Source organism: Pavona decussata, unplaced genomic scaffold (assembly GCF_977016875.1).
Source record: "Pavona decussata unplaced genomic scaffold, jaPavDecu1.1 SCAFFOLD_28, whole genome shotgun sequence".
Classification (NCBI taxonomy): Eukaryota; Metazoa; Cnidaria; class Anthozoa; order Scleractinia; family Agariciidae; genus Pavona; species Pavona decussata.
The window spans coordinates 1,140,759-1,167,358 of record NW_028145451.1 but is presented as its reverse complement, the minus strand read 5'-3'; the positions used below and the strand labels follow the sequence as shown (position 1 = coordinate 1,167,358).

General features: G+C 38.7%; 3 protein-coding genes and 1 non-coding gene across 6 annotated transcripts; 2 read left to right on the top strand and 2 right to left on the bottom strand.

The window, feature by feature from the left end:
• Nucleotides 1-1,151: 1,151 nt before the first annotated feature.
• Nucleotides 1,152-5,356, top strand: LOC146484995 (LIX1-like protein). The gene is made up of 3 exons (XM_085103886.1): nucleotides 1,152-1,429; nucleotides 3,843-4,089; nucleotides 4,720-5,356. The coding sequence occupies exons 1-3, from the start codon at nucleotides 1,291-1,293 to the stop codon at nucleotides 5,207-5,209; spliced, it is 876 nt and encodes a 291-aa protein (XP_084960012.1). The 5' UTR covers nucleotides 1,152-1,290; the 3' UTR covers nucleotides 5,210-5,356.
• A 1,971-nt stretch (nucleotides 5,357-7,327) lies between these two features.
• On the bottom strand, nucleotides 7,328-20,031 carry LOC146484993 (mitochondrial potassium channel ATP-binding subunit-like). The gene is made up of 13 exons (XM_085103885.1): nucleotides 19,881-20,031; nucleotides 17,966-18,637; nucleotides 14,016-14,318; nucleotides 13,425-13,628; nucleotides 12,431-12,830; nucleotides 11,794-11,865; nucleotides 11,205-11,261; nucleotides 11,006-11,064; nucleotides 9,923-9,985; nucleotides 8,753-8,811; nucleotides 8,307-8,357; nucleotides 8,124-8,161; nucleotides 7,328-7,698 (listed from the first exon to the last, which is right to left on the bottom strand). The coding sequence occupies exons 1-13, from the start codon at nucleotides 19,967-19,969 to the stop codon at nucleotides 7,618-7,620; spliced, it is 2,148 nt and encodes a 715-aa protein (XP_084960011.1). The 5' UTR covers nucleotides 19,970-20,031; the 3' UTR covers nucleotides 7,328-7,617.
• Nucleotides 17,004-17,076, bottom strand: Trnat-agu (transfer RNA threonine (anticodon AGU)). Its single transcript has one exon. It is a non-coding gene; the product is annotated as a tRNA-Thr (tRNA).
• A 2,148-nt stretch (nucleotides 20,032-22,179) lies between the features above and the next one.
• Nucleotides 22,180-26,262, top strand: LOC146484992 (uncharacterized). Of its 3 annotated transcripts, none has more exons than XM_085103737.1 (2): nucleotides 22,180-22,732; nucleotides 24,388-26,262. In XM_085103737.1, the coding sequence occupies exon 2, from the start codon at nucleotides 24,419-24,421 to the stop codon at nucleotides 26,108-26,110; it is 1,692 nt and encodes a 563-aa protein (XP_084959863.1). In that variant the 5' UTR covers nucleotides 22,180-22,732; nucleotides 24,388-24,418; the 3' UTR covers nucleotides 26,111-26,262. The 3 variants fall into 3 exon arrangements, with proteins under 3 accessions (XP_084959863.1, XP_084959865.1, XP_084959864.1); XM_085103739.1 differs by lacking the exon at nucleotides 22,180-22,732 and adding an exon at nucleotides 23,426-23,508; XM_085103738.1 differs by lacking the exon at nucleotides 22,180-22,732 and adding an exon at nucleotides 24,045-24,232.
• The last annotated feature ends 338 nt before the right edge of the window (nucleotides 26,263-26,600 follow it).

Below are 26,600 nucleotides of genomic sequence, written 5' to 3'. Positions count from 1 at the left end.
TTTTAAGAAGAAAATTGGAGGGATGTGACTGTACTAGAAAGCGTCCAGTCATGTTTTGAACTTTCCATACATTTGTCTGTATAGCGAACCAGCCGTAAACTGCTACTAAAAATAGTTCGCGGGAAAAAAATACAGAGAAATGTATGGAAAGTTCAAAACACGACTGGACGTGACATCGATCCCTCCAATTTTTTTTCCTAAAATCCTTTTCCTAGTGAGTTTTTCAGAAGCGATGTTTTATGAAAATTATTTGACATCGAATTTCCATACAAACACTGTTATTTCAAGACGTGTTTGCCTACTCGTCAAAATGGCGTCGAAAACCGTGATAACGGGCCTATTGCCGGAAGGCCTTAGATAACGAGGACATAAATCAGATTTCAGAGCCCAGCGGTTTTCGCGAAAATATGGGTTTGGTGGGGGTGCCCATAAACCTGGTTCCAGTCAAGTAAATCGAGGTAAATCAGCAAAGGGGGGGGGGGGGGGGGGGTACTCCCTTATATGGGCTATATAGGTATGTGCGGCGCCAAAGGGTATGGTTTTTCGGCTGTTTTGGTCATAAATAGGGTATCGCTTTTAGCCATTTTGCCGCCATTTTGGTAGTAAACAGGGTATAGATTTTTGCACTCTAGTCCTGGGTTTGACTTTTTTAGAAGAGGCTACTTCAGGTCATAAATAGGGTAGGGAAATCGTAGATTTTGATCATAAATAGGGTAGGGGTTTTGGGAAGCGGGCCGCACACCCCTACCCAATTTTTTTGGGAGTACCCCCCCCCACCCCCCCCCCCCCCCCCCTTCCTTCCCCGAGTAAATCAGGAACCGTGACCGGCTCTGCCTTGGCACTGAATTCATGCGTATGGCGTTAAAAGCTATAAACATTCAAGAACCAGATATACAGTGTACTTCCTGACTTGCTACTTTCTTTGAAAGTTGATTTACTTCAATTTTGCAATGGCATTCGTTGCTATTCGTGGCAGGAAAAGTCTTGGCCCCAGGCCTTGACTCGTCAACATTTTCATGTGAGAGACGAAGCTCTACCCCCACCGCTCCCCTCTGAAAATTTTTTCCTCATAGTAGCACTTCGTCGTTTTGGAACACAGGAAGAAATGTAGGTTAGGCGTTTCAACGCCCGTCTTTACCTGTCATCACAGTTCGTTTACATCCAGCAGGTATTTAAACGGTACACTATATTTATGACAGCGGAGTGAAAGCAGGAAGTTCGTTTTTTTACGCGAAGGGAAGCAAGGAGCTTCACAATTTTATTTGTTCGTTTCGTTTCTTGCTGGTCAACATGGCGACTACTCGGGAACAACCGATAACAGGTCTACCGAGCGGTTCGGATGGAGCTCATCCTGCGAAGTCAGTGCTAAAAGAAGCTGTTGACGCTGTTCTGAACTCGTTTGCTAAGCATACTCATGGATATGGTAGAGGTAAGCGATAGGTTGTCTTAATTTGCTAACATTTCCAACGTCGCTAAATTCATATGCTTGCCAGTTTTGGTTTGCTCTCGTTTATGAGTTACAGTTTCCTCGTACGATTAAAGTTACTGCGCTGTTTGTTGTTCACATTATAGTTATTTTTGGTGTTCAAAAGACAATATTTAATGTTCGTGTAGCTGTAAGCTTTTCTCTTCATGTTTAGAATTTAATCGTGCATGACTCTTCAAAACAGAATGTAAGCTTAAACCTACACGCAAGAAAGGTTTTATAGGTTAAATTGTACGCTTTTGTTTCATTACATCTTCAGTTTATAAACAGTGGCCTTATAACAAAAACGAACTGTGAGTGCCCCGCGAAACTGTTATTTTAGTCCCTAAGAGTGAATTTCGCGTCATCGATAAATTTGATCCGAAATGTGTCGAATATCTTGCCCAAAATTTGCATGATACTCACCAACTGAGCTAGTTGTATTGAACGTGAATTACAATGAAGACGCGTCAATCTTTCGACGCACACTCTTCTAGTCAAAAGGACCGCCATCATCGAAGATATTTCATAGAGTTAGGCCTTTGTGGAATCAAGAAGCTGTCGAGAATGATTGGCAAACATTTCTTAGTTTAATATTAGTGCTTGTCGTAAAGGCCTTCCAAAGCGATCTAAATCTTAAATATATTGACTGATGGCTTTTTTCATTATGGAATTTACATGTTGGCTCCCAAGTGACAGCAGCGTTTTATTTGTTGTAACTAAGTTGTAAATTTGCCAAACGTCCTTTTGTTGAGGTTTACCCGTAAGTGGTTTACCTTCACTTTGTTAAGTTGGTTTCAAATGTTCCATGCCTTTCAAAATGATTATCAAGATCATCCATTTTAGCCTCGTAAAGTTTTCAGCTTCTTGTTGTTTTGTTCCTTTGAAGCTATACTGCTCTGTCACCTTGTTGCTGTGTAATTATCATATCAATCATATTCAATGGTGCATTAAATTGCTGATGCAATAGAGAAGGATATTTATACAGAACATTCTTGATTACTAATTTATAGTTTGATTTTGCTGGAATTCGGAATCTTCCCGGGTTTGTGGTTGATATTTCGCTTTCCAGCGTGGCATGCTTTTGTGACATACTTCAGTTAATCTTAAACCCAAAAAACTAACTTACAATTCATCTCCTTTATCTCAGAGTAGTTTTTAGTGAGTTTAAGAGTCTGTAAAATAAAAGTATGCAGGATAGTTGTCAAGGTCATTGCCTAAGGAATATTTCAAGGAGCCCACAAGCTTAAGGCCAAGAGCTGACTTAAGTTAGGAGCCCAGCTGCCAAAATTTGGACGCTCCGAGCATTTTCTTGAGGGGCCCCAGGCTACCTGGCTCTTGTAAGGTAGTAAGCAACCTTGGATATACTCAACAACATGAACTTGGTTAACTTTAAATTTTTACTAACCTAAAGCAACATGGTAGTTTCTTTTGGATTCTTGTTACAGTAATTTGACAAGTTACTAAGATGTGATCTACCCTTATCCTTTCATTTTTCATTCTTCCCTCCCAAAAGGATGTCCACAGTGATTTCTTAGTGCTAGTATCCACTCAGACATCTAATACAGGGCTTCCAATAAGATTTATGTAAGTAGGTGGCTGCTATTCTATAGTCCCTGTCAGAGGGTAATTGTGCAACTTTCAGAAAAAATCCATACCCACCCCATGGAAGGTCATCAGAAATTCAAAATTTTAGGAGCAAAATATGAAGCTAAACTGGAATTTCCTGGGGGATGAGGGGTGTAAAACAAAAACTTTCTGTTGGGGGGGGGGGGGGGGGTATTTGTGCAACTACACAAATTATGAGGCTGCAAGTGTCATCCCTCTTGGAGAAGAATCTGTAAGAACAGCAAAGCTTAGAATATTATAATAAATTACTGTTATCAACATGTTGCTCTGTCAAGCAAGTCAAAGTTTCGTTTCACTTACTTGAAAGAGTTAACCAACATAATAGAATATTGCTCTGACGTCAGAAAACCCTTCTGGAGCTTAAAAGAGCTGCCGAGTCTTATTGAAAGCACTGCTAATGCCCTTAATCTTAATCTTAATATTGGTGGCAATCTTGGCTTGCAAATATATAAGGGATAGTAGCGATCAGTCTCAGTATATCAGAATTTGGTTAGAGTGGTGGGGGTTGTTATTTCATGAATTGTGATTTATGGGAGATCATTGTTTCTTCATTAAGAAAAAATTTAAAACATTGCAAAACTTGATTACCCGTTATCCATATAATTGACTGGTGGTGGCAAAATTGCCAGTTGAGTCACACTCTGAGAGGAAGTCCTGTCAAATTATGGTAGTTAAATTATATTTGTTGTCATTAGATTATAGTTACTAAAAAAACAGGTGAAATGATTGTTAATTTTATTTTTTTCAGTTAATGTAATTGAAGCATTGCAAGAGTTTTGGCAAATGAAAGAATCACGTGGATCTCCCTTAAAGGGTGGGTCTACCATCATGTATGAACCAGAGGCATCTGAGAAGCCACCATATGTTTGCTATGTCAGTCTTCCTGGAGGAAGTTGCTTTGGGAGTTTTCAACCATGCCCCACAAAGGCTGAAGCTAAGAGAAGTGCTGCAAAAATTGCACTTATGAATTCTGTGTTTAACGAACATCCCTCAAGGTAAATATGTCAAGCTGTGAACATAGGCTATGTTTGTGAACATTGCCATGACAAGCACAGCTTCATATCCATGATAAAAGTGTGAAACAGTATACATGTAGGTTAGCTTGGGTTTTCATATCACCAACTTGACTGGAGGGGTAGGGATACATGTATGAATCATTATAATTACAGGCCTACTAACCATCATAGGTACTAGATAACTACAGTATTAAATTATTAATGTACATGTAATATGTCAAACTTTTATTAAATATATTTTATCAATTAAAAGAGATGAGTGTTAAGAACTTTCCAAGATTAGTTTAACATTTAACTTATTATTTTAAGGTGTTTATGGGCAACCTATTGTTAATTAATTCAAAGACCTTTTATTGGCCATCATGTGAAGGAATTCAAGGGCTCGTGAGGATGTCCGTATTCAACAGCATTCTGAGAGCTCTCAATAACATTCAAGAACTTTTTAAACTGGGAACAGGATTAATAGTCAATTTTCTGTGGGCCATACAGTGTATATATTGGAGACTTAATTTCAGGATATAAATATTTCTAAAAATTGAGTGATTTTGGATAACCATTTGTCTTAAATTACCGCATAATTATTGATCTTGTCATATTGTTTTCCTGCAGAAAAATTACGGATGAGTTTGTGGAGTCAGCTGTGAAAGAAGCCGAGTCAACAGAGACCCAAGTTGCTTTGAAGAGAAAGACAATTAATCTGACAGTAGATAGCTCCAGAGATCCTAACACTGGTGTTGGAGCATTCAGGTTTATGCTGGAATCAAACAAGGGCAAAAGTATGTTAGAGTTTCAAGATCTCATGACAATATTCCAGCTGTTACACTGGAATGGAAGTTTGAAGGCAATGAGAGACAGAAATTGTTCACGACAGGAGGTTTTGGAGCATTATTCTGATAGAACTATTGATGACGAGATGAGAAGTCAAATGGCACTGGATTGGATTTCTCGTGAACAAGAACAACAAGGTTTGATCAAGAGGGAACTGGACAAGGCATGCAATGAATTAGAACAGTGCCGACTTAGTGGGCGTGAGCTCAGATTTCCAAAAGAGAAACGAGACATTCTGATGTTGGCCTGGAGTCAAATTGGAAAGGTGTAAAGCAGTATAATGGATTCAATTTCTTCTGTTTAATTACAGTGTGACCTAAATTTGCTTTTAATATTTAATATGTTTTCTAAGTAGTCTGTAAACACAGCCACCTGATATTGGTTCCAGAGTCACTAGCTGGCCCGGGTATGTGCTTGATCACCCCTAAAGTTGTAAAAGCAAAGACTGATGAGAGCCAGGGGAAGGGGGGGGGGGGGGGGGTTGGTGGTTGGGCTGGACACTGAACTGTATTTTGATTAGGGGTGTGCTGCCCAGGTAGGCAAACTCTGACCCTGTTTATGAAAAAATTCATTGATACTTCCCCTACTCTGTTTGACTTGAATTGACAAGCAAATTAACAACATTGCCATTCAATGCAAGGTTCAAGGTTAGACTCCAGGAAATGTATATGATTATTTACTGTTTTGTTTGTCACATTTAGAAGACAAAAAGCTGAAAAGCTGATTTATGTATTTGTTGTGAGGGGTGACAACAAGGACATTTAAGACAACTGAGCTCATTTTTTTAACTCAAATGTACTTGGTGTCTGACAATTAGGTGAGAGGCTATTTGACAACAGTGCCCCAGCTTTAGGAAAAGCTGTGTTTTGACAAAGCAGAACATGGCTTAAAAGGCATAGCTAATTTGTTGTCTTAATCTCCAAGTCAGCCATATTTTCTGGGAAAATCAGGAAAATAGTTCCTTACAAATAATATAATTATCCTATCTACAAGGCCTGCCTATGCCAGTGTCAAGTCAAAAACTTGCATTTTTGAATTTGCCTTGAAAAATCATACCCCGTTGGGCGGCACATTCCTGTGTACATGTAGGCTTCATATGAATCTGGATGGATTGTGTTGGTGCCCTAGAAGGGGAAAATATTTTATTGAGGTCATCCCTTGGAGCAATTCCATGGTCTTCTGTGCTCAATAGAAAAATTAATTATATGTTGAAATACACTATCTTCAGACAAGCATGTCACAACAAAAGGAATAATTACAATTATTTTGAAACCAGTTGTCACACTATTTTTCCTATAATTTGAAATCAGTGAATGTTAGGATTGTTGATTAAATTCTGACTTTGAGCACTAGTGTGCAGTAAGAATTACGATAAGAATTCATCTTAGCACTTTGGGTTAAGCATATCTGGTTAACCCGAGGTGTCATGATGAATATTACAGTAGGTTTGGCAATCATTAATGTTTTGTAAAATCTTTTGGTCACTACGTGTTGCCATAGTTTGATTTGTAGATACAGGTACATGTAAGGTCTGGTTTGCTGTGGCAACATATAATGGCATCGTCACAGAAACGTAAAAAAAAAAAAACACACTTTATGTTGATGTTATACGTTTCTGGTGTGAACATGGTACATGTAATATGAAATGCCTATTATCCATTAACATTAATTGAAATTATAAGAATTAGGGAAATGGTGCTAATTGCTAGGCAATTATTTTAATTGTCTGATACATGTACCTTGCCAATTTTTATGCAGACACATTTCAGGCTTGTGTTAATATCTTTCCTGTTTTTAGAAATTGACAGCCATCACTGTGATGAGCATATAAAATCTCCTTGTATTTAGTGTTTTTGAAGTGCTTTTACATGTTCCTTTTACTAAATAGAATTATGTGGGTTAAGGTTAAATGATTTTCTATAATCACACTAGAAGTGCACAACCTGTAAAAACACAGTGAATAAAATAAAACTGATAACTGGTTTGCTGAAAATTTTGTTTATTCACAGTACTTTCATAATCACGTTACAGTCTTATAATGCGACTACTGTTACTGGGGTCACTTAAACAAAACTGGCCAGTCACAAGACAATAAATTTCAACCAAAGCCGATTGAAGCAATCACGAGTGGATGGAAAACAACAGTTAAAACCCAAATTTTGGAATTATTCACTGTTCATGTAATACTGTGATCTGATTAGCCAGTTTTAAGTCAGACCCCAGTAATAGTAGTCGCACTGTAAACCCTCACACCGTTACATAAATGCATGCAAATTCTACTTTATAGTGTACATATCACTAGTTTTTAGAGTATTGCTTGAGAGGAGTTCCAAATGTATCAAGATACTGTACCCAACATAATTTGACAAAATTCCATTGTTTTATTTTTGTGACCTGCATTCACGTGGATGACATTTCCTGGGTAATTCAAGTTAGTGGCCAGGAATGAGGTTGTGGTTTGAAAGCTTTGTTAAAGCTGCAAATCATGTTATTTGTTTAATGGTGATCATAACAGCTGACCAAGTTTAATTTCAACATTCCTCACAAAGTATAAAGTGAGTATAAATGAAAGGCAAATGAAGAATAAAAATTGAATTTGAAAAACCCCATCAGCTTAAAAGGTCTTGAAGCAGCTTACAAATATGTGATTGTACGTTTGAACATGTGCCATCTGGAAGATTAATCTTGGTCTTGCATTTGCCGGCGCACAAGGTCTGCATACAGTCCATTTCTTGCCATCAATTCTTGATGTGTTCCCACCTTACAAAATTCAATAACATTGATCATATTCATGAGGTTCTTAAGTCTGTCCTGTCAAGTTGGTTCAGACTGCCTAGTGGAAGCAGGCCACAGGTGCAAATCCTAATTGGAACAGCAAGGAGGAATTTAAAATACTGTAAATCCTCCAATAAGCGCACCCTACATGTATGCGTGCTGGAAATCTTCACTGAAGGAGAGTAACGGTGCCCGCTTAGTCTCTAAAATGTCGGTTTACCAGCTCAAAAAGTACTATGATTTATGGCGGAAGCTGTCATTTGAGTCTCACAGGGTCTGTAAATTTATCTTGCAGTAAGTCACATTGTTTTTGCCTTTGATACTTGTATGAAATTTTGAGTACATAAATTTAAATAATTTGTTTAGTATTAATTACCACTAATTTAAAACCAAAATATTATAACATTTACCTCCTTTATGTTGCCATGAGAAAGAACCACAATCATGTCTGAAAAAGACAAAAATTAATTCAACAAAGTACTAACAAAACAAGAATTACTTATCAATGAAAAACTATTGAACTAAAAAGACTTGAACAGCTTTGAACAACCTTTGTGCAGCCAAAAAACAAGAATAATGTTCCAGAAACTAACCAGCATTCTGTATTGTACTGAGTCTGTGAGCAATGACTATAACAGTGCGACCTGACAGGAAAACAAAAAAGCAACAAATAAATCAATTGCAAGGGTTTACTCTCCATGCAAAAAAGGTTTTCCATCACTCTCAGTACTTTCTAGTTGCAAAAGGTGTACTCATCAATTGTACTGACCAAAGTAAGAGTGATTAGCACTGACTGGCTGGCCTGTTACTGGTTCTCTAATGGTAAATTCAGAGAACAGCTAAAAAGCGAGTACAAAAATAAAATGCATGTCAGCTGGCCAGGGAAGAGGAAGGAGGATGTCCCCTGCAGTCTATTTTGAATTCACATTTGTGAATACCTTTTTATCTGGAAATAAATTATGTGCTGTGGTAGGCTTTAAAATCACATTCCTTTCAAGAAGAAACTAGCTAAAATCATGGGAGTTGAGACAATTCTCACCTTTTGTTACTTTGTCCAGAGCATCCTGTACAACGCGTTCAGACTCAGCATCTAAAGCACTGCACACAAAATGATAAGTCAAACATTTTATTAAAAGTCATCTACGTGGACTCATTTTTGTTGCCCATGGTGCAACATCCAAAAAATAACAATAAAAATTGTTGTTAGTTTCTTGAAAAATTTGTTGAAAACAAATTTAGGCATACATGCTGACTGTTTTAATGTTTTGCCAATGGGCTATTTCCGAGTTGTTGTGAACCTCACTATGAAAGTGAGGCTAAGTGAAAACTTTTCATATGAAAATTAGTTTTGTTTGCATAATTATGAATGGAAATTTCAAAATTAGGTTCAAAACAACTCGGAAATGGTCTACAGGTGGTTTGCATTGCTGCTGTGTTGGTGTACAAAACAAAAGGAAATTTGTTCAGACACATAGTTTGCGTAAAAATGAAAGTTAACTCCCAGCGCAGAAAAATTTCTTTGTTCCTGTGCACCAGCATGGTCGCCATGATATCACATGCAAACCATCAATTGAAAACACATTGTATTATAATTTTGAAAAGATTTCCAATTTTTTCATTTTCAATAATATTATTGTTTGCCATTTAAATAACAATAGAAATTAACAAAAACAATAACATTATTTCTCTGCTTGAGCTGCCAGGTCAATTAAGTTCTACATAAATTTTTTTCTGAAAATGAACTGCCATAAGATTATAATAAAATAATTTGATGAAATGGTGAGTATTGATAAGAAAATAAACACTGCAAAAATACAGACCACATATTACATAGTAATACTTGGAAAAAACTTGCAACAACAACAAACAACATTGCAACAATTAACAACAACAACCCAGAGTTTTTTCATTCGACGTAGAAAGAAAGCACTAGTACTCCTAATACAGATTGCAGTCAAGATTGTATGGGACAGCGTTGATTTAATGAATGGATCTTGGGATGCGTATCTGACATCCCCCGTAGATTTTGCAGGGGTGAATGACATCATCGCCAACTTGGCAAAAGGAGAGAGAGCCTATCAAAGATCAGAGAGTGTGTTTGATGTCACCAAGATCCATTCCTTTCGTTGATCGCCTCTCCTATACAATCTCGACTCCAATCTGTATTACATGTAGGAGTGCATTTTTTCTATGTTGAATGCAATGATACCTAGTTGCTTCATCTAGGATGAGAATGGCTGGGTTTTTAAGCAATGCTCTAGCAATTGCAATTCTGCAAAAATAAATAAATAACAAATAAATAAATAAATATTGAACACCTCTACTGCCACTGCTACCAACACCACTACATCCACTGCTACTGCCACCCCTACCACCAACGGTACTGCCACCTCTATCACCACTGCTACCATACTGACACCTCTACTGCCACTGCTACCAACACCCCTTAGTACCAGCACTGCTACCACCAGTGACCCTACCACCATCTTAACCACTTACAATACCACTTGTCTACCATTATCAGGACTGCTAGTATGAGTTCTACAGTTGACCCCAATAGACCTAATATGCAAAAATGGCCAATGTTCTAATATTCTTTTCTTTGCAGCCTTACTAGCCTCATTCTTGAGTCCAAAAAACAAAAGAATACTTCACCTTGAATAAGGCTAGTGAGGGTAATTTGAATGCACACAAAAGAATATCAAAATGGCAGACATAGGGTATTACATATTGCATTGCATAGGGTCTATAACATATAGGCAGGAATGGCCACATGTTGCAAGTTTGGCAGCTCTTATGGCTTAACCCTTTCCCGTCCAAGGGAAATGGCGAATTTTTCTAAATCGCTAACTATGAGCTGGGAGACTACATGTGATATACCATTTAAAAAGTATTTTCTGGAGTGTGCTATATATCACACCAACAGAGATGGAGGAGGTCACATATGAGAGTGAGAAAAGTCCAAAACGAACGAAGGAAAACTTTGAAAATTTTCTTATTCGTTGTACATACTGGGTATCCCCCTAAACTATAGCTTAATGTACAGCTCTCAGTGCATTGCTTGTTGTAAGATATCAACTGGACCCTTCACGTACAAAGGAAAAAAAATCCAAAAGTTTGAGGGGTGGTAAATTAAGTCTCATATAGGAAGGGGGCATGATTTTATGCCTTCAATTTATAGATCTTTCAAAGATCTTTTGGTTGTGCAAATTTCACACAAATTGACCAAATACTGAGCTCATAATTGCGTCTTGTGCCATATGGCACTCTTGGTCAGGAAAGGGTTAATTACCTTTGTTTTTGTCCTCCAGACACTGTAACCCCTCTCTCTCCTAAAACAGTGCTGTAGCCCTTAAAAAAAGTTATCCAGAAGTGAATGTTAATCAGATTGTATTAATTACTGTGTTCAACTCTGACTTTTTTATTTCAAATGAGAAATTAAGTTTTAATCATTTTCAACTGTAACTCAAAATTACATAGAACACATGTACCTCTGGGAAACCTCTAATAAAGTCATCAGCATTTGCCTGTTTTGCTGCGGCCAGTACCTAACATCAGAGATCAACAATAAAGAAGTATTTAATATTACTGGTTAATATAACCTAGGGACATGATTCTAATCCTTGAGACTGTTGCACACCACAGTAAGTCATATTAAAGTCAGTGACCATGCAGAAAATTCCGATGATCATGCTGTTTATATTATGCTATAAGAATTACAGCGAGGTTTCTGCCACAGGAGGCAGATCCCTATGACATTACGGTTAACTCTGAGGTCCCTGCAGTTTCAAAATGCCTCCTCTCTGACCACTGAGTGGATCTGTTTTTCATTGATCACTGGTCCTGTGATTGAGTCTCAGTGCATGCCAACTGGTCTCCTACCTCTTGTTTTTTTTTTCTTTACTGACTGTTAATAATAACTTAAGGTCCCATTTGATATGTTAATGCATTACAATAAACATTCTAGTGTCTTTAATGTTTTAAAAGTTTCATACCAAATGGACTGTTAAATAATGAAGAGAATTATTTTTTTGAAACTTGAATACAGACTGAAATAATGTAAGATTTAGCAATTATTACCTCTTCATCAGTAGCATCTGGTCGACCATATCTTATGTTCTCCAGTACTGACGTAGCAAACAGCACAGGTTCCTAGGACGGGATAAAAACAGTAAGAAGTTATTCATGTCTTTAAGTTTTGATAACCATGGAACAGATTTATCTTACTTTAAACTGATCGCCAACTGAAGAGCTTGGGAATGGTGAGTAAGAGAAGGTGGCACCAGGGGAGACACTAGCAATGAGCAGAGCACACAGGTATCCATAGCACCCTTACCCTGACATCAGCAATCACCCAGGCATTGTCGCACTGATAGAATCAGTGGAGATACATGTACTTACCAACCCACCCATTAGCATGACCAGCAGAAGGGGGAGATAAGAGAATGAGCAAAAACATGCCACAAGCAGATTTGACGCTCAAAGCAACTGCACGTCGATCCTCACACAGCTGGATCAGCCCTGCAAAACCCTGTATGAGACGCTAAAAGCACATGACCGCCCCAAATCCAGCAGACCAACATTGGCTCAAGTCTAACAGCCTAAATTACATTTAGCTATATCTGAATATTTAACAGAGCACTTGCAGGATATACAATATTGCTACAAAGGATGCCACAGACAAAACTGGACGTAATTAAAACAAAAAATATTATACCTGGTGAATAAACCCAATTACATGTCCTCTCAGCCAAGTTGGATCCAGAGCAGTGATGTCATGGCCATCAAGAAAAATCTTTCCACTATCCACATCATAAAAACGTTCCAACAGCGAGGCCACTGTAGACTTTCCAGCACCACTACTACCACACAGTGCAACCATCTTACCCGCGGGCATTGTCAAGGAGAAGTCTTTAAGCACAGTCTGTGTGGGCCGTGTTGGATAGCAAAATGTAACGTTCTCGAAATTAACTTGTCCATGAATGGCCTCAAGTGGCATTTGCATACCTCCAGTCACCGGTATAGTGGGTTTTATAACAAGGTATTCAAACACCCTGGCTCCTGCGCTCATGCCGCGCACAACTTGACCAAATAGGAGGGACATGCTACCCAGTGATCTGAGACAAACAAATAATGCTGTGTTATAAATTCTAGCTTGATCTTGAAAGACCCTGCAAAAAAATATGATATCACCAACATGAAACTGACCAGCTGGCCTTAAACATTGAAACCCTTGATTTATTGTTGATCACAATGGAAACAAACTTAAAACTATCAATTTTTAGAAGTGCGCAGCCTTTCATTCTGGACATATTCTGGTCAATTAACGAACACATGCCATGTCCTAACATTCTAATTTTTCTTTTTCCCTTGGGCAATGATTTATAGTATTATAAGAACTTTATTGGAGCATGTATTAAATTACAAAGGGGGATTTTTACTAATTAATAATTATTGCTAAGTCATTAATTCTAGGCACCTGTTTAAGAGAAAAATGGGTGAGGCATCAGTGGAACACAGCGGAGAGCTTTGGTCAACATTTTAAGCCCCAAAAGTGACTAGAATCTATTTTCTCCTTACAACTATCACAATAGGCTGGAAATTATGTCAGCCATCTCTTCCCCTCACCCGGCAGGGGGTACAGGGGAGAGAGACAGTAAGGACAATATGCTAATTGATATTGTTAAGCTGGCAGGTAAACATACATGTACCTTTGTATGGTCTGTGTAGCCACAAGGAAACTCATCAGATCCCCAGGTTCCATTTCTCTATTGGCAAGAAGTGATCCTCCATAGTACAACACAACCAGTGCTAGGCCATTAATAGCAAGGTTGGCCATTCCTTGGAAAGCTCCAATACCAATCCCCAAGAGCTCATTCATTGTCTTCGATCGAGACACTTCATCATGATACAATCTGTCACAAAGCTACATTTGCTTAGATTATGCATATAAACTGGTTCATGTTAATTTTTATTACATGTATCTTGGTTTCTGTAGCATTAAGCACCTAGGAGAATAATTTGCTACTCCCCCTGGATGGGATGCCAGTCCATTACAGATCAGCCCAGCACTGAGTTAGATACTGACAGTTTGCTGGTACCCCCTTCCTTCATTTATATGCCTGGGCAGACAGAAGAAAAGTGACATTAAAGTCGCTTGACCAAGAATATGACCCCAGCAAGGCCTTAAACACAGACTACTTGATCCAGGATGCAATGGGAAGCAGGGGTGGCACAATGGTGGGCGTACACGCAAAGCAAGCATGTTAAAAGGTGTGTATACTTCAATAATTCTAACTTACTTTGTTTCCTTGTCCTCCATAGCAAAAGCACGAACTGTTCGCACATTTCCCAGTGCCTCGTCAGCCACGGCTGTTGCCTTGGCAACCTGGGCTTGAGCTGCTCTTGAAAGCCTCCTTAACAAAGAGCCAAATAAAGTGCCCCCAATGATAACAACTGGTAAAACTGCCAGCATTACAACTGTCAGTTTAGGTGAAATCACATAAAGCGACAGCACACACCCAATTGTTTGTGTTGTGCTACGAAGACCTTGTGAAATAATCTGCTTGAAAGCACTCTTGAAATCCTGGATATCAGCTGTCAGTCTGTGGGGATGAACTAACCACAGTTACATGATTGTCACAATGGAGGGGTCAAATTAAGAACTCTGAGTAAGACACTGCTTCTGTACAATGTAGTTGGATTTACACATTTCATCACAGATTTAATCACTAACAAATCACTGTTGAATTTAATAATAATACCAAGCTTGTGAATTTCTTTGCTATGTGATATAGGCAAACTTGCTGAATTGTCTGGTATAAATAGACACTACCATGAAGACTGCTGTTTTAAAATCAGCAGCATTAGGGAGCTTAAGCAACAACCATGATGACGCAATGACAACACCACAAAACAATATAGGTTTAATGGGAAAATCAATCAATCTGCACGTGTGTTTTAAATTTTCAATTGGTACATTTCTTTGCCATCCTCTGTCAAACAACAACATGAAATGACCAAATTCAAGGTTTTGTCGAGAACAAGAATTAACACACGACAGTGAATTTTTAATTTTCTTTCTTAACTTGAACACCACTCCTACCAATTTGGTTTCTGAGTAGTTTGCCACCCATTTCTTAAGAAGATGAACAAGTTGAAATAATAGCGAAGTAGCACAAATGAAATAAAGTAATACATATACTTTCAAGTGATGTTGTTGTTGGTGTTGTCATTGTCACTGCTTGAGCTCCCTATTTAGTGATACTGACATTTGACATTGCTGATAGCTGCAGCAAGCTAATCATTGTTGAAAATAACCATCAGGCAAGAACTTGGGACATTTTAACCTATTTACAGGTATAATGCATAGGGTACTACTTGATTGCATAACATTTTATATGCTATGTAAAGTATATGAAATAATTCATATATGAACTGCGGATATAGATGAAAGTGAGAAGTGATCATCGCAGTGAATTTTCCAATTTATGCAATTGGAAATTGGAAGCCTGAAAAAAAAATTCAGGCTTCAACGGGATTCGAACCTGTGACCTCCGCATTACCGGTGCTATGCTCTACCAACAGAGCTATGAAGCCACACATTCATTTGGGAGCAAGGTCAATTGTAGGTTCACATTTTCCCGTGAGAGGAGTGAAAGATGTAAAGTATATGAAATAATTCATATATGAACTGCGGATATAGATGAAAGTGAGAAGTGATCATTGCAGTGAATTTTCCAATTTATGCAATTGGAAATTGGAAGCCTGAAAAAAAATTCAGGCTTCAACGGGATTCGAACCCGTGACCTCCGCGTTACCGGTGCGATGCTCTACCAACTGAGCTATGAAGCCACACATTGGGAGCAAGGTCAATTGTAGGTTCACATTTTCCCGTGAGAGGAGTGAAATGATGTAAAGTATATGAAATAATTCATATATGAACTGCGGATATAGATGAAAGTGAGAAGTGATCATCGCAGTGAATTTTCCAATTTATGTAATTGGAAATTGGAAGCCTGAAAAAAAATTCAGGCTTCAACGGGATTCGAACCCGTGACCTCCGCGTTACCGGTGCGATGCTCTACCAACTGAGCTATGAAGCCACACATTGGGAGCAAGGTCAATTGTAGGTTCACATTTTCCCGTGAGAGGAGTGAAACGATGTAAAGTATATGAAATAATTCATATATGAACTGCGGATATAGATGAAAGTGAGAAGTGATCATCGCAGTGAACTTTCCAATTTATGCAATTGGAAATTGGAAGCCTGAAAAAAAAATTCAGGCTTCAACGGGATTCGAACCCGTGACCTCCGCGTTACCGGTGCGATGCTCTACCAACTGAGCTATGAAGCCACACATTGGGAGCAAGGTCAATTGTAGGTTCACATTTTCCCGTGAGAGGAGTGAAACGATGTAAAGTATATGAAATAATTCATATATGAACTGCGGATATAGATGAAAGTGAGAAGTGATCATCGCAGTGAATTTTCCAATTTATGCAATTGGAAATTGGAAGCCTGAAAAAAAAATTCAGGCTTCCACGGGATTCGAACCCGTGACCTCCGCGTTACCGGTGCGATGCTCTACCAACTGAGCTATGAAGCCACACATTGGGAGCAAGGTCAATTGTAGGTTCACATTTTCCCGTGAGAGGAGTGAAACGATGTAAAGTATATGAAATAATTCATATATGAACTGCGGATATAGATGAAAGTGAGAAGTGATCATCGCAGTGAATTTTCCAATTTATGCAATTGGAAATTGGAAGCCTGAAAAAAAATTCAGGCTTCAACGGGATTCGAACCCGTGACCTCCGCGTTACCGGTGCGATGCTCTACCAACTGAGCTATGAAGCCACACATTGGGAGCAAGGTCAATTGTAGGTTCACATTTTCCCGTGAGAGGAGTGAAACGATGTAAAGTATATGAAATAATTCATATATGAACTGCGGATATAGATGAAAGTGAGAAGTGATCATCGCAGTGAATTTTCCAATTTATGCAATTGGAAATTGGAAGCCTGAAAAAAAATTCAGGCTTCAACGGGATTCGAACCCGTGACCTCCGCGTTACCGGTGCGATGCTCTACCAACTGAGCTATGAAGCCACACATTGGGAGCAAGGTCAATTGTAGGTTCACATTTTCCCGTGAGAGGAGTGAAACGATGTAAAGTATATGAAATAATTCATATATGAACTGCGGATATAGATGAAAGTGAGAAGTGATCATCACAGTGAACTTTCCAATTTATGCAATTGGAAATTGGAAGCCTGAAAAAAAAATTCAGGCTTCAACGGGATTCGAACCCGTGACCTCCGCGTTACTGGTGCGATGCTCTACCAACTGAGCTATGAAGCCACACATTGGGAGCAAGGTCAATTGTAGGTTCACATTTTCCCGTGAGAGGAGTGAAACGATGTAAAGTATATGAAATAATTCATATATGAACTGCGGATATAGATGAAAGTGAGAAGTGATCATCGCAGTGAATTTTCCAATTTATGCAATTGGAAATTGGAAGCCTGAAAAAAAAATTCAGGCTTCCACGGGATTCGAACCCGTGACCTCCGCGTTACCGGTGCGATGCTCTACCAACTGAGCTATGAAGCCACACATTGGGAGCAAGGTCAATTGTAGGTTCACATTTTCCCGTGAGAGGAGTGAAACGATGTAAAGTATATGAAATAATTCATATATGAACTGCGGATATAGATGAAAGTGAGAAGTGATCATCGCAGTGAATTTTCCAATTTATGCAATTGGAAATTGGAAGCCTGAAAAAAAATTCTTCAGGCTTCCAATTTCCAATTGCATAAATTGGAAAATTCACTGCGATGATCACTTCTCACTTTCATTTTATATGCTATAAACTACTAAACATGGTTCATGAATTTTCCTGTAAATGTCTGGGTATTTCTATGTACAATAATGAAAAGGTGCAAATTAAAATGACTCTCATATGAAGCAAATGCTTCTCAAATGAATGATGCATCTTCTAAAACTAGTTAGGCTCAAAAGTACACCAAAATGTTCTGATTATATTATGGCCTTGTATATCTTGTGCTTAAAAGTTTTTTTGGTTCAAAAATTTTCAAACCAGTTCTATTTTTATTTCCTTTTGTCTCAGATTATGGTAATGGATACTGCATAGAGTAAAATAAAAATAAAACAGGTTTGAAAAATTTTAAACCAAAACAAAATTTAAACCACAAAATATACATGCATGCACATTTACAATGTAACTAACCTGTTTACAAGTTCGCCAGTTTTATGACTATCAAAGAAGGCAATGTCTTGTCGTATGAGTGATGCAAACAAAGCATTACGCATTCTCTCTGCCAACCTCTCACCAAGGCAAGAAAGAAATGAGATATAAGCAAAAGTAAGGACTGCCTGAGCTCCATAAATTGAAATCAGTTTCATGGCAGGTTCTCTTAACACTTGGAAAAAGTCAGTGCTGTGATCACCGCTGGTTAAACTTGAGACGGCATTTACTAACTTTCCAAGCATCAGTGGTAATTCAATATTCACCATGGCTACAGCAAAAGCACTTAAGCTGGCTAAAAAAAGAAGCCATAGATCAGGCCACAGGAATTTCCAGAATTCTTTAAAGTCAAATTTTGGCGGTGGTTTCTCCCCATTCTCTTGTTTATTCTCTGAGAAGTGTGATGAGGATTTATGACTTAACTTTAAGCCACAATGTGCGTGGGAAATCTTTGAACGTATCACAAGCCCTCCCACAGCTAAAAGTCCTGCATATTTTAGAAACGACCAATGACCCCCTAAATAATTTGGTTTTCGTTCGAAGATCCTCCAGATATGCAGAGCTCTCTGACTTATTCCAAACGCATCCACTGTCTTCTTTGCAAAGATTTTAACACTTTGCTTCTCCCTTAGAATAATGGCTGGTCTGTAACTCCTATACAAAAATAAAAATAATTATTAAATATTTAAATTGTACTCAGAACTTTTGGTGGGGTATGTTGACTGATCCTCCATTAATCCTGACCCTATCTGTGATCTCCAAAACCTGTACTGGTCTCTAAAATCCCTACTCGTTTTTAGAATTTCATGCCAAAATGGTTAAAAGTTATAATATAAATTATACATGTACCCATTTACAACCACCACCCAGTTAGCTCAGTTGGCAGAATACCAGATTGCAGAGATGGAGGTCACATGTTTAAGCCCTGGCCAGACCAACACTCAGGATCTTAAAAACAACTGAGGAGAAGGTGCTACGTTACCCATCTCCAATTTTTTGACGTAAAAGTACCACTGAGGATGTAATGAAACCTGGCTGAGATCACCCTCACTGGTCGGCTTGGTGTGATTCTCTGAAAGGCTTCTGTGCAAATGACACCATAACTGTGTATAATTACAGCCAGAAAGACAATAGGATGCTGCCAACTGCTGGGATAAGGTGCTGATGTTTTGTTTTTCAAACCAAAATAGTTCCAAAACCACACCACTTGGGGTGGCACATATATATACCTAATAGCGGGAGTAAGGGAGTACCCCATTCCCACCCTGAAGCCAGTCTGTAGAGCATGGCAAGGGCCGGTCTCGTGTGAGTTTTCAGAAACTGCCCCTACACAAAGAAGATCTTGTCGAGTTCTGTCATCGCACTCTGCAGACAGCAGACCACAAATTCTGCATACTCTCTCTGCAGACCTCTGCAGACTGCAGACCACAAAGCTGTGCAATTTGCCAAATGTACTGGCTTAAACTGAAATGCCCCTCCCCCATGATTAAGAGCTCGAGGTGAGCGAATGTTTTCCAAGGGGCCATAACTGAGAAACAACAACCCTGGACCATCTCCTTTTTCCCACTTACACACTGATAGCTTCAGATCACAGAAGTCAGAAACGTACTGTGATTGCCATTTGTCCTGTATAATAATAGCTTGTATAAAAGCTTGGTTCGAGAAACCGAAAGTAACATTTGATTTGCTACAAGATTCACGAAGTCAACAAAAACATATCATCGAGTTTTCTTTTCAAGAATCAGTCCAACTAAAGTAAGTCAAATACCATTTTCCACTTCAAGAGAAGAGGATATCGGGCTCAAACCAAGCTAGTAGCGAAGTTAGTTGAAGACGGGCCGGGCGCTACTGAAAAGAACGGACAGGAATGATAAAAGTGGCTCGCGTTCATACATACCTCACAATTGAAGTAATTCTTGGAAATCCAGAAAAAGCATATCTATGCAGAGGACGACTGCAAAGCTTCGAGGTTAAGAAAGAATACATTTTACCGGCTTCTGTACAAATTTTACCCAGCTTTGTCCGCCATCTTGGTATCCAATGCTCAATTCGGCCCAGGCTCCCCAGGCTGCTCGCATAAAAACTTTATTACGCCTGGGGATTGCACGGATTATCCGGCAGTTGAGAGGTCACAAGTACACTCCCTACGCAGAAATGTATATTCACCCACATTTTACTGCATTAACAAAAAAACTCTGAATCAAACTCTGAGTAAATAGCGATCCACACGATCCGGGCGATGTGTAAATTCATCTGTTACTATTTTTTCGTCCAATCACCGATCATCCTTGTTTTCATTCCTTTCGGCCCGTCGTTTCCTAAGCCGCTTGAAGTGGTAACGTGGCCCAACAATAAGAAAAACTATCATAGACTTTCAAAAAGCCCTTGGTTCCTGAGTTAAAAGATTACTGAGCTCCAGCCACAACAACAAAATTACACATGAAATTACATCGATGAGCGACCGACACCCAAGTGAAATTTCTGAAATTTTAGGTCTGAGACTTTTATTTCATTCTGTCATGAGAACAAACTGCAATCAAACTTCTCTCCGGAATGGAGACTTTGTTGGTCGTGGTGGTGTTGGAGGGTGGGAGTTGGGTGCATATTCTTGAATAGTGATATTGTTACAAAGAACAAACTGCAACCAAAGTTCTCTCCGGAATGGAGACTTTGTTAGTTGTGGTGGTGTTGGGGGGTGGGAGTAGGGTGCATATTCTTGAATGGTGATATTGTTACAACAATGCAACAATGGGTGGGAGTGGGGGAGAGACTACTCAGCTGGAACGTTTTAGAAGGGTAGTCCCCCCTGTCATTTACCCTTTCATAAGGAGTTGCACCTCTTTCGTATACCTCAAAGATAACTAAAGTCAAAGGCAGAAGAATACCCTTCGCTTTTTGGATTTGGATACAAGTAGATTTTGTGTCATTTCCTTGGGAAAAAAAGATCAAAGCAAATAAATGATGATGATGATGATGATGATGATGATGATGATGATGATGATGATAAGTTTATCTTGCCGTGCAGGTCTGAGTAGTAGTTACCATTAAAGAACTTTGGCTTGAATATACAAAACTCTTGTACTCATACAGGAGCCACTGAGTCACAAAAAATAACAAAAACTGTAATAACAAAATAAAAACTATGGTCACTAGTTTGGATCAATGTAGTGCTCACTGATTCGACAAGACTTTCTCAAAGTCGCTCTCTCGCTTCCGACAATCGCGCTTCGCGCTTCTAAGCAAAGTGAGCTCGACTTGTAATCAAGTCTATGATTCGGCTTTCATCGAATTTATCTGCAATCATAGTGGCAAAACATGCGGAATTTCAGAAATTCGTCTACACCGAGTTATTACAACTGATGAAATTAGCTTTCTTCAAAGTCTATTGGTAGCTAACTCAAACCAGTTAGCAGGATTAATTGTAGAGAATAAATCCTGAATTTGACATTTGTTATAGATACTTATGAATATATAAAATTGAGCTTTTCTTCCCTGTTATCCCTCGATCGACTCCGCCAAAACTTACGAAAGATGGTCAAAGATAAGTTTTGAAAGGGGTACTTATAACTATTATTGTTGTTGCTGTTCTCTCTAGGATGCTTTCATTTAGGATACAAAGTTTCTGAAAACCTTAACAGAATCAGAAAACGATTAGACTGAGGTTGCGCTTCATATCAATTGTTTTTTATCACGAAGTTTCCGTGAAGTCTATCATTATGGAAGCTTACATAGTGTTAAAAATGCAATATTTACACACTTGTGGGTTCGGATATTTATATTTGTCCATCTTGTACCCGGTCGAAATAACATAGTTAACATAGTTATTGCATTTTAAGCCGATTATGTATAATTATAAACGTCATTTTTCGTTCCAGCCTACAAATAAAAGATCCCGAACTTAATCTACCCCCGAGACGATCATTACCAGTTTTCCTGTGGGCATTAAATCAATTATTTGTTGGGTTCTATTCCTTATTTATGACCACAAGAATGAATCGTCGGAGCTGTGCGAGATGAACACCATGCCGGCATAAAATGGGAAAAAAAATAAAAAAATAAAGTGCTCTAGACGATTTTCCTGGGTGTCGTTTGCATAACCAATTTAGCCTCCAGGCAGTCGTTTTTAAGGAAGTCATGTTATCTTCTTCTCCACAAACATATGACTTCCCTATAAACGACTGCGTTGAAGGCTAAGACCTACTGGAATTTATTTTTTCCCCATTCATTTTCAAAGTTTCTCTGAATTTACAACATTCCCATAGGACGTCTTAGTCGTTGTTGCTTTTTATAGTATTTCAAAATAAACCTTCGCAGACAATCTGTAAGATGGATTATGCGGACAAAAGAAGAATAATGCCTCACAGGAAGCAAATTATATATCCGCGTAGGAAGTGTTTTGCAAGTTAATTAATGTTCATGAGCTTCAGTTGTCCAACTGCTAAAAATAGTGCGAAGCCTGAGTAAATAATATGGAAACAGCACACCATAAGCCGAAGTCTTTGTTATATACACTCCACTGGTGTCATCTGCAGGTATCAAACAAAGTACTGAGGAAGCGTGGGATGAGACATTCACCGAGTTCTCTCCTGTGTTCAACACATGCAGACCTGCAAGATTTCGAAGTACACTAGCCTGCGTGTAAATTAAGGCATTATATTCACTTTCCTAATCGAAGGAAAGAGGCGAAACGTCTGCCATCGCGACTTTGTCTTGGTCTCAATAAAGGTAAAGGGAACGGGCGCCAAAGAGGTACGTATAACTCAGTTCAGACACTTAACACTGAAAGCCTATAGCGAACAACATCCGTTACCGAGCAACGAAACAAAATATATTATACCGGATAAATAAGAACCATTTTCTGCTATTTTTACTAATCGATGATAGATAGTGAAACTTTGGAAAATTACTCGCTGGTGGCCTCATAAAAATTGTTGTTTATAGAACTATTTCACTAAGCAATCTTATCTAAGAGTTCTGAAAAAAAAAAATGAAATCTTCAATATAGTGAACTAGCCAACCACCCAATGCTATGAAATAGGTGCTATGCTGGGGGCTCGGAAAATATCATCTATTTATAGAAATCTTCAATATTCCGTTTATTGCACTAGCATTTAAGGGCAGTGCTTCATAATACAGATCTGCTTTCTCCGCATACAGTCGACTCCCGATCATGACTCGAACTCTCGCCAACTCGAACCAATTTTCCTTTTCCTTCAGGTCATTTTCTATATAATTTTACCCTCGATAACTGGAACTCCCGATAACTCGAACTTTTTTCAACTTCCCTAGAAGGTTCGAGTTATCGGGAGTCGACTGTAGTTATAAACCGCGCAGGTACCACCCATAGGAAACCCGAGTATCTCGGGCCAGTCTCGAGATCAATCTCGTTCCCAGAGCCAGCGTTCTGAGATCCTTGTCCCGAGATGCGCAGAACTTATGCACAGTAACAAAAAGAGGAACCGTTCTTAATTAGCCAGAAGAGTCACTTCTGACGTTAACTTTTCGAGGAAAATTTTAACGTTGAGGTGAGATAAGGTGAAGAAAACAAAACGTCTGGCAAAATCCACAGTTTGGATGAAATTCAAATTATCATAACATGAATGCAAATATGAGAGAGTGGTGCCTTTGTGCCGCGCGCAAAGAAAACGCTACTGATCCAAGAGAAAGTTGTTGAATACGGCTGGTATTTTTACGACAAAAGTCATTTATTTTTATTTTTATACAAAAGCTGAGGAAATTTCTAATTCATATCCCTTTTTCACAAGCAAATTACTTTTTTCCCTTTGCTTGTATTGTTTTGTGTCTGCTCTGTTTTTACCTCATGCTGTTACAAAGTTAATTGTATATTTGAATAATTAAAAAAGAAGATAATTTGCGACTAGATAATAAACTCGAAAATTCTTTAATTTGCATTTGCGCCAAATCGCATCGGTTAATAGCTGGATTTCTACTAAATGATATCAATAACATTGGAATAACAATACCAGAATATGAATTTTCTCTATAGGTGATTCATAGGCGTCCAAAGTAATAAAAATAATCTTTGTCATTGGCTGCAAAAAGGAACCCAACCATTTCTATTTTAATTTACCACGTAATTGGGAATATTGCAGCACCTGCACGACTTGTCAAATGACTTCCCAACGTGACTGGCTTGCACGACATTTTTTTAAAGGAATTTTATTAGTTTTTCTGGTAGCGGAATCAACATCGATTATTGCGTGCACCTAATGATTAAAGAATATTGAAGTGAGGATCGGCGAATTTTTTTTTCTGTTTATACTCGTAATTTGTGATCGTTGAATCATCATACACCTCGTTATTTGCGCACATATTAATGTCAGAATACGTCAAAGCACGTAAACATCACTTTGCTCAAATAGTGGTAATTGATATCTTAACAGGTTTGAAAGACTGGAACAAACTCTTAGCGCGATGTCGATGGAAAAGAAGAGAGAGCTAACTCCGCCAAGGAAAGCAGTATCTGGCCCAAGATCGGCGCAAAGAAGAAGAAGAAAATTGCTTGAAGGCAGAAACTCGAAGGCATCTGCTGTATCAGAAGGAACGGAGAAAGAGAAACGTAAATTGAGAAATTCAGCAAAAAGAAAGGTGAAAACCACCATGCAGAAAATCGATTCTGACGTACCTGGTTTAGCTACGAGAAGATCTTTGAATGGAAAGCTAAAAGAAAGCATATCCAATGATGTGGATTATGATTTCAGTGACGATTTTGAAATGCTGAAAATACATCACGGAGAACGTGCCGATGATGACTCTCTCAGCATGCTGTCGATTGATTCTCGACCTTCATCATGCACAACATTGGATTCGTACGAAGTGCGGAGCATGCGGAACATCGACGAATTTGAAAATTTGGAAGACTTCAGTACAGAAGAGAACGAGAAAACATTAATAACATCAGAAGAAGCTAACCAGAGTGGACTAGCTTCAAACTTAGTTTCTGATGATAATGGGTCGCCAAGGCTACAAGTTGCGCAAGTTGAAGCACCAAACAATGAGAATTTCGAGAAACTTGAGAAAAGGGATTTGGAGTCGATAAATTTCAATATACAAGATAAAGAGGAACCAGGAAGCGCGTATGAATCTGAAAGAAAGACAAAATTGAAGGTCAAAACTGCTTGGGAGCTAAACGATAAATTCCTTCTAACTACAGAATTTCCAGCTGAAGTTTGGGATGAAAAAACAAACAATAGCTCGCTTCTCACGAAGAGGCGGCCGTCATCTGACCTGCTAAACGCAAGTTTTCCGCCATTATCTGCATTTCGTGAATCGAGAAGAGGTTCGTTGCCTGTTTCGCCTTCAAACTATTTGTTTTTATCATCGAAAACGCCTCCGGAATTTCCTTCCCTATCAGGAAGACAATGTAAAGTTCAACTTCCATCTAATTTCCCTGGAGTTCCGTCGCCACTCAGCGAAAGTGATTCCGAATCTTCAGATAATGAACTTCACAAGGAAGTTTTGGAAAGAGAAAAAACGGCACAGAAAAGTGACCAAAAACCACTGAAGAGCTATTTAGAAATTCCCTCTGGCAAACATGTACAAAAGTTAACAACTTCCTCAGCAAGAGAAACACCTAATTTGAGTGGATCGCATTCACCTATGCTTTCGTCAGAGCACCTTGCAATAAGGGCCGCTTCCACTGAATACCTCGCCACAAGAGTGGTCACGCAACTAAACTGCGCTTTCAGAGAAACCGTTGGTGAAAGTCACGAAGAAGTCACGAGTCGGGCAAACTGTGTCACGCCAAATTTAATGCCACGAAGACACAGCGTAGTGTCCTTTCGAACCAACACAAGTGGTTTCTTTGAGCATGAGGAAAAGACGAACTCGCTTACTTTGCCTTCAGTTCACAACGAGTGTAGCAAGAGCTTGCCAAATTTAAGTGATCACGACAAAAGTAAAAGAATGTTTGTAACATTCGATAAAGATTATCCCCGCGCAAAAGTGGTTGATTTAAAGGGTAAGAGTGACTTAGCGCAAAAATGTCGAGTTTTAGAGCGCAGATTAACCAGCGAAGACTCTGTGGTTAAGGCAATGCTCAAGGACAAAGTTCACAAGAAATCAATGATAAAGAAATGGGTGATTGCGTCTACACAAGGCATATAACTTTATAATGTAAAAACAGTTTATAAAACGACCTTTGCCGTATGTATGGTTTTGACTTGACACTGTTTTTGATTATGTGATGATCATGTTTTTTGATGTTGCAAACGTAGTAAACTTTGTATAGAAATAAACAAAATAAATAAATCACTTTATTAAGTGTCAATGTATTTAGCACAGAGCATGTATTGGGGCCACTTTTCAGATCGAATTGTAATTTAGAAGTGCAGTTGGTTTTTGAGGAGAGAGGAGAACGGGCATCATTCAATTTTTTTTATTCATTATAACCCACCCAACCTATGACATGTAAAATGAATGTATGAAATGGAATGGCAGAACACACACCGGCCGATTACCGGCTTTGAGAACAATTTGGGTTCAAGTCTCCTACAAATACTCATCAGGGTGAATTTATAGGTGAATGCTCCAGTAAACAGCCCAAATGAAAACTTCATTAAGCAAGCTCGTTCGAAGATCAGACTTTTTTTCATCA

Coding starts and splice junctions, on each gene's coding strand:
- LOC146484995 (XM_085103886.1), top strand. CDS start 1,291: ATGGCGACTACTCGGGAACAACCGATAACAGGTCTACCGAGCGGTTCG. Junction 1,430..3,842: donor TACTCATGGATATGGTAGAG/GTAAGCGATAGG, acceptor TATTTTTTTCAG/TTAATGTAATTGAAGCATTG. Junction 4,090..4,719: donor TTTAACGAACATCCCTCAAG/GTAAATATGTCA, acceptor GTTTTCCTGCAG/AAAAATTACGGATGAGTTTG.
- LOC146484993 (XM_085103885.1), bottom strand. CDS start 19,969: ATGTATTCTTTCTTAACCTCGAAGCTTTGCAGTCGTCCTCTGCATAGA. Junction 11,262..11,793: donor CAGATGCTACTGATGAAGAG/GTAATAATTGCT, acceptor CTCTGATGTTAG/GTACTGGCCGCAGCAAAACA. Junction 8,162..8,306: donor CAGTACAATACAGAATGCTG/GTTAGTTTCTGG, acceptor TGTCTTTTTCAG/ACATGATTGTGGTTCTTTCT.
- LOC146484992 (XM_085103737.1), top strand. CDS start 24,419: ATGTCGATGGAAAAGAAGAGAGAGCTAACTCCGCCAAGGAAAGCAGTA.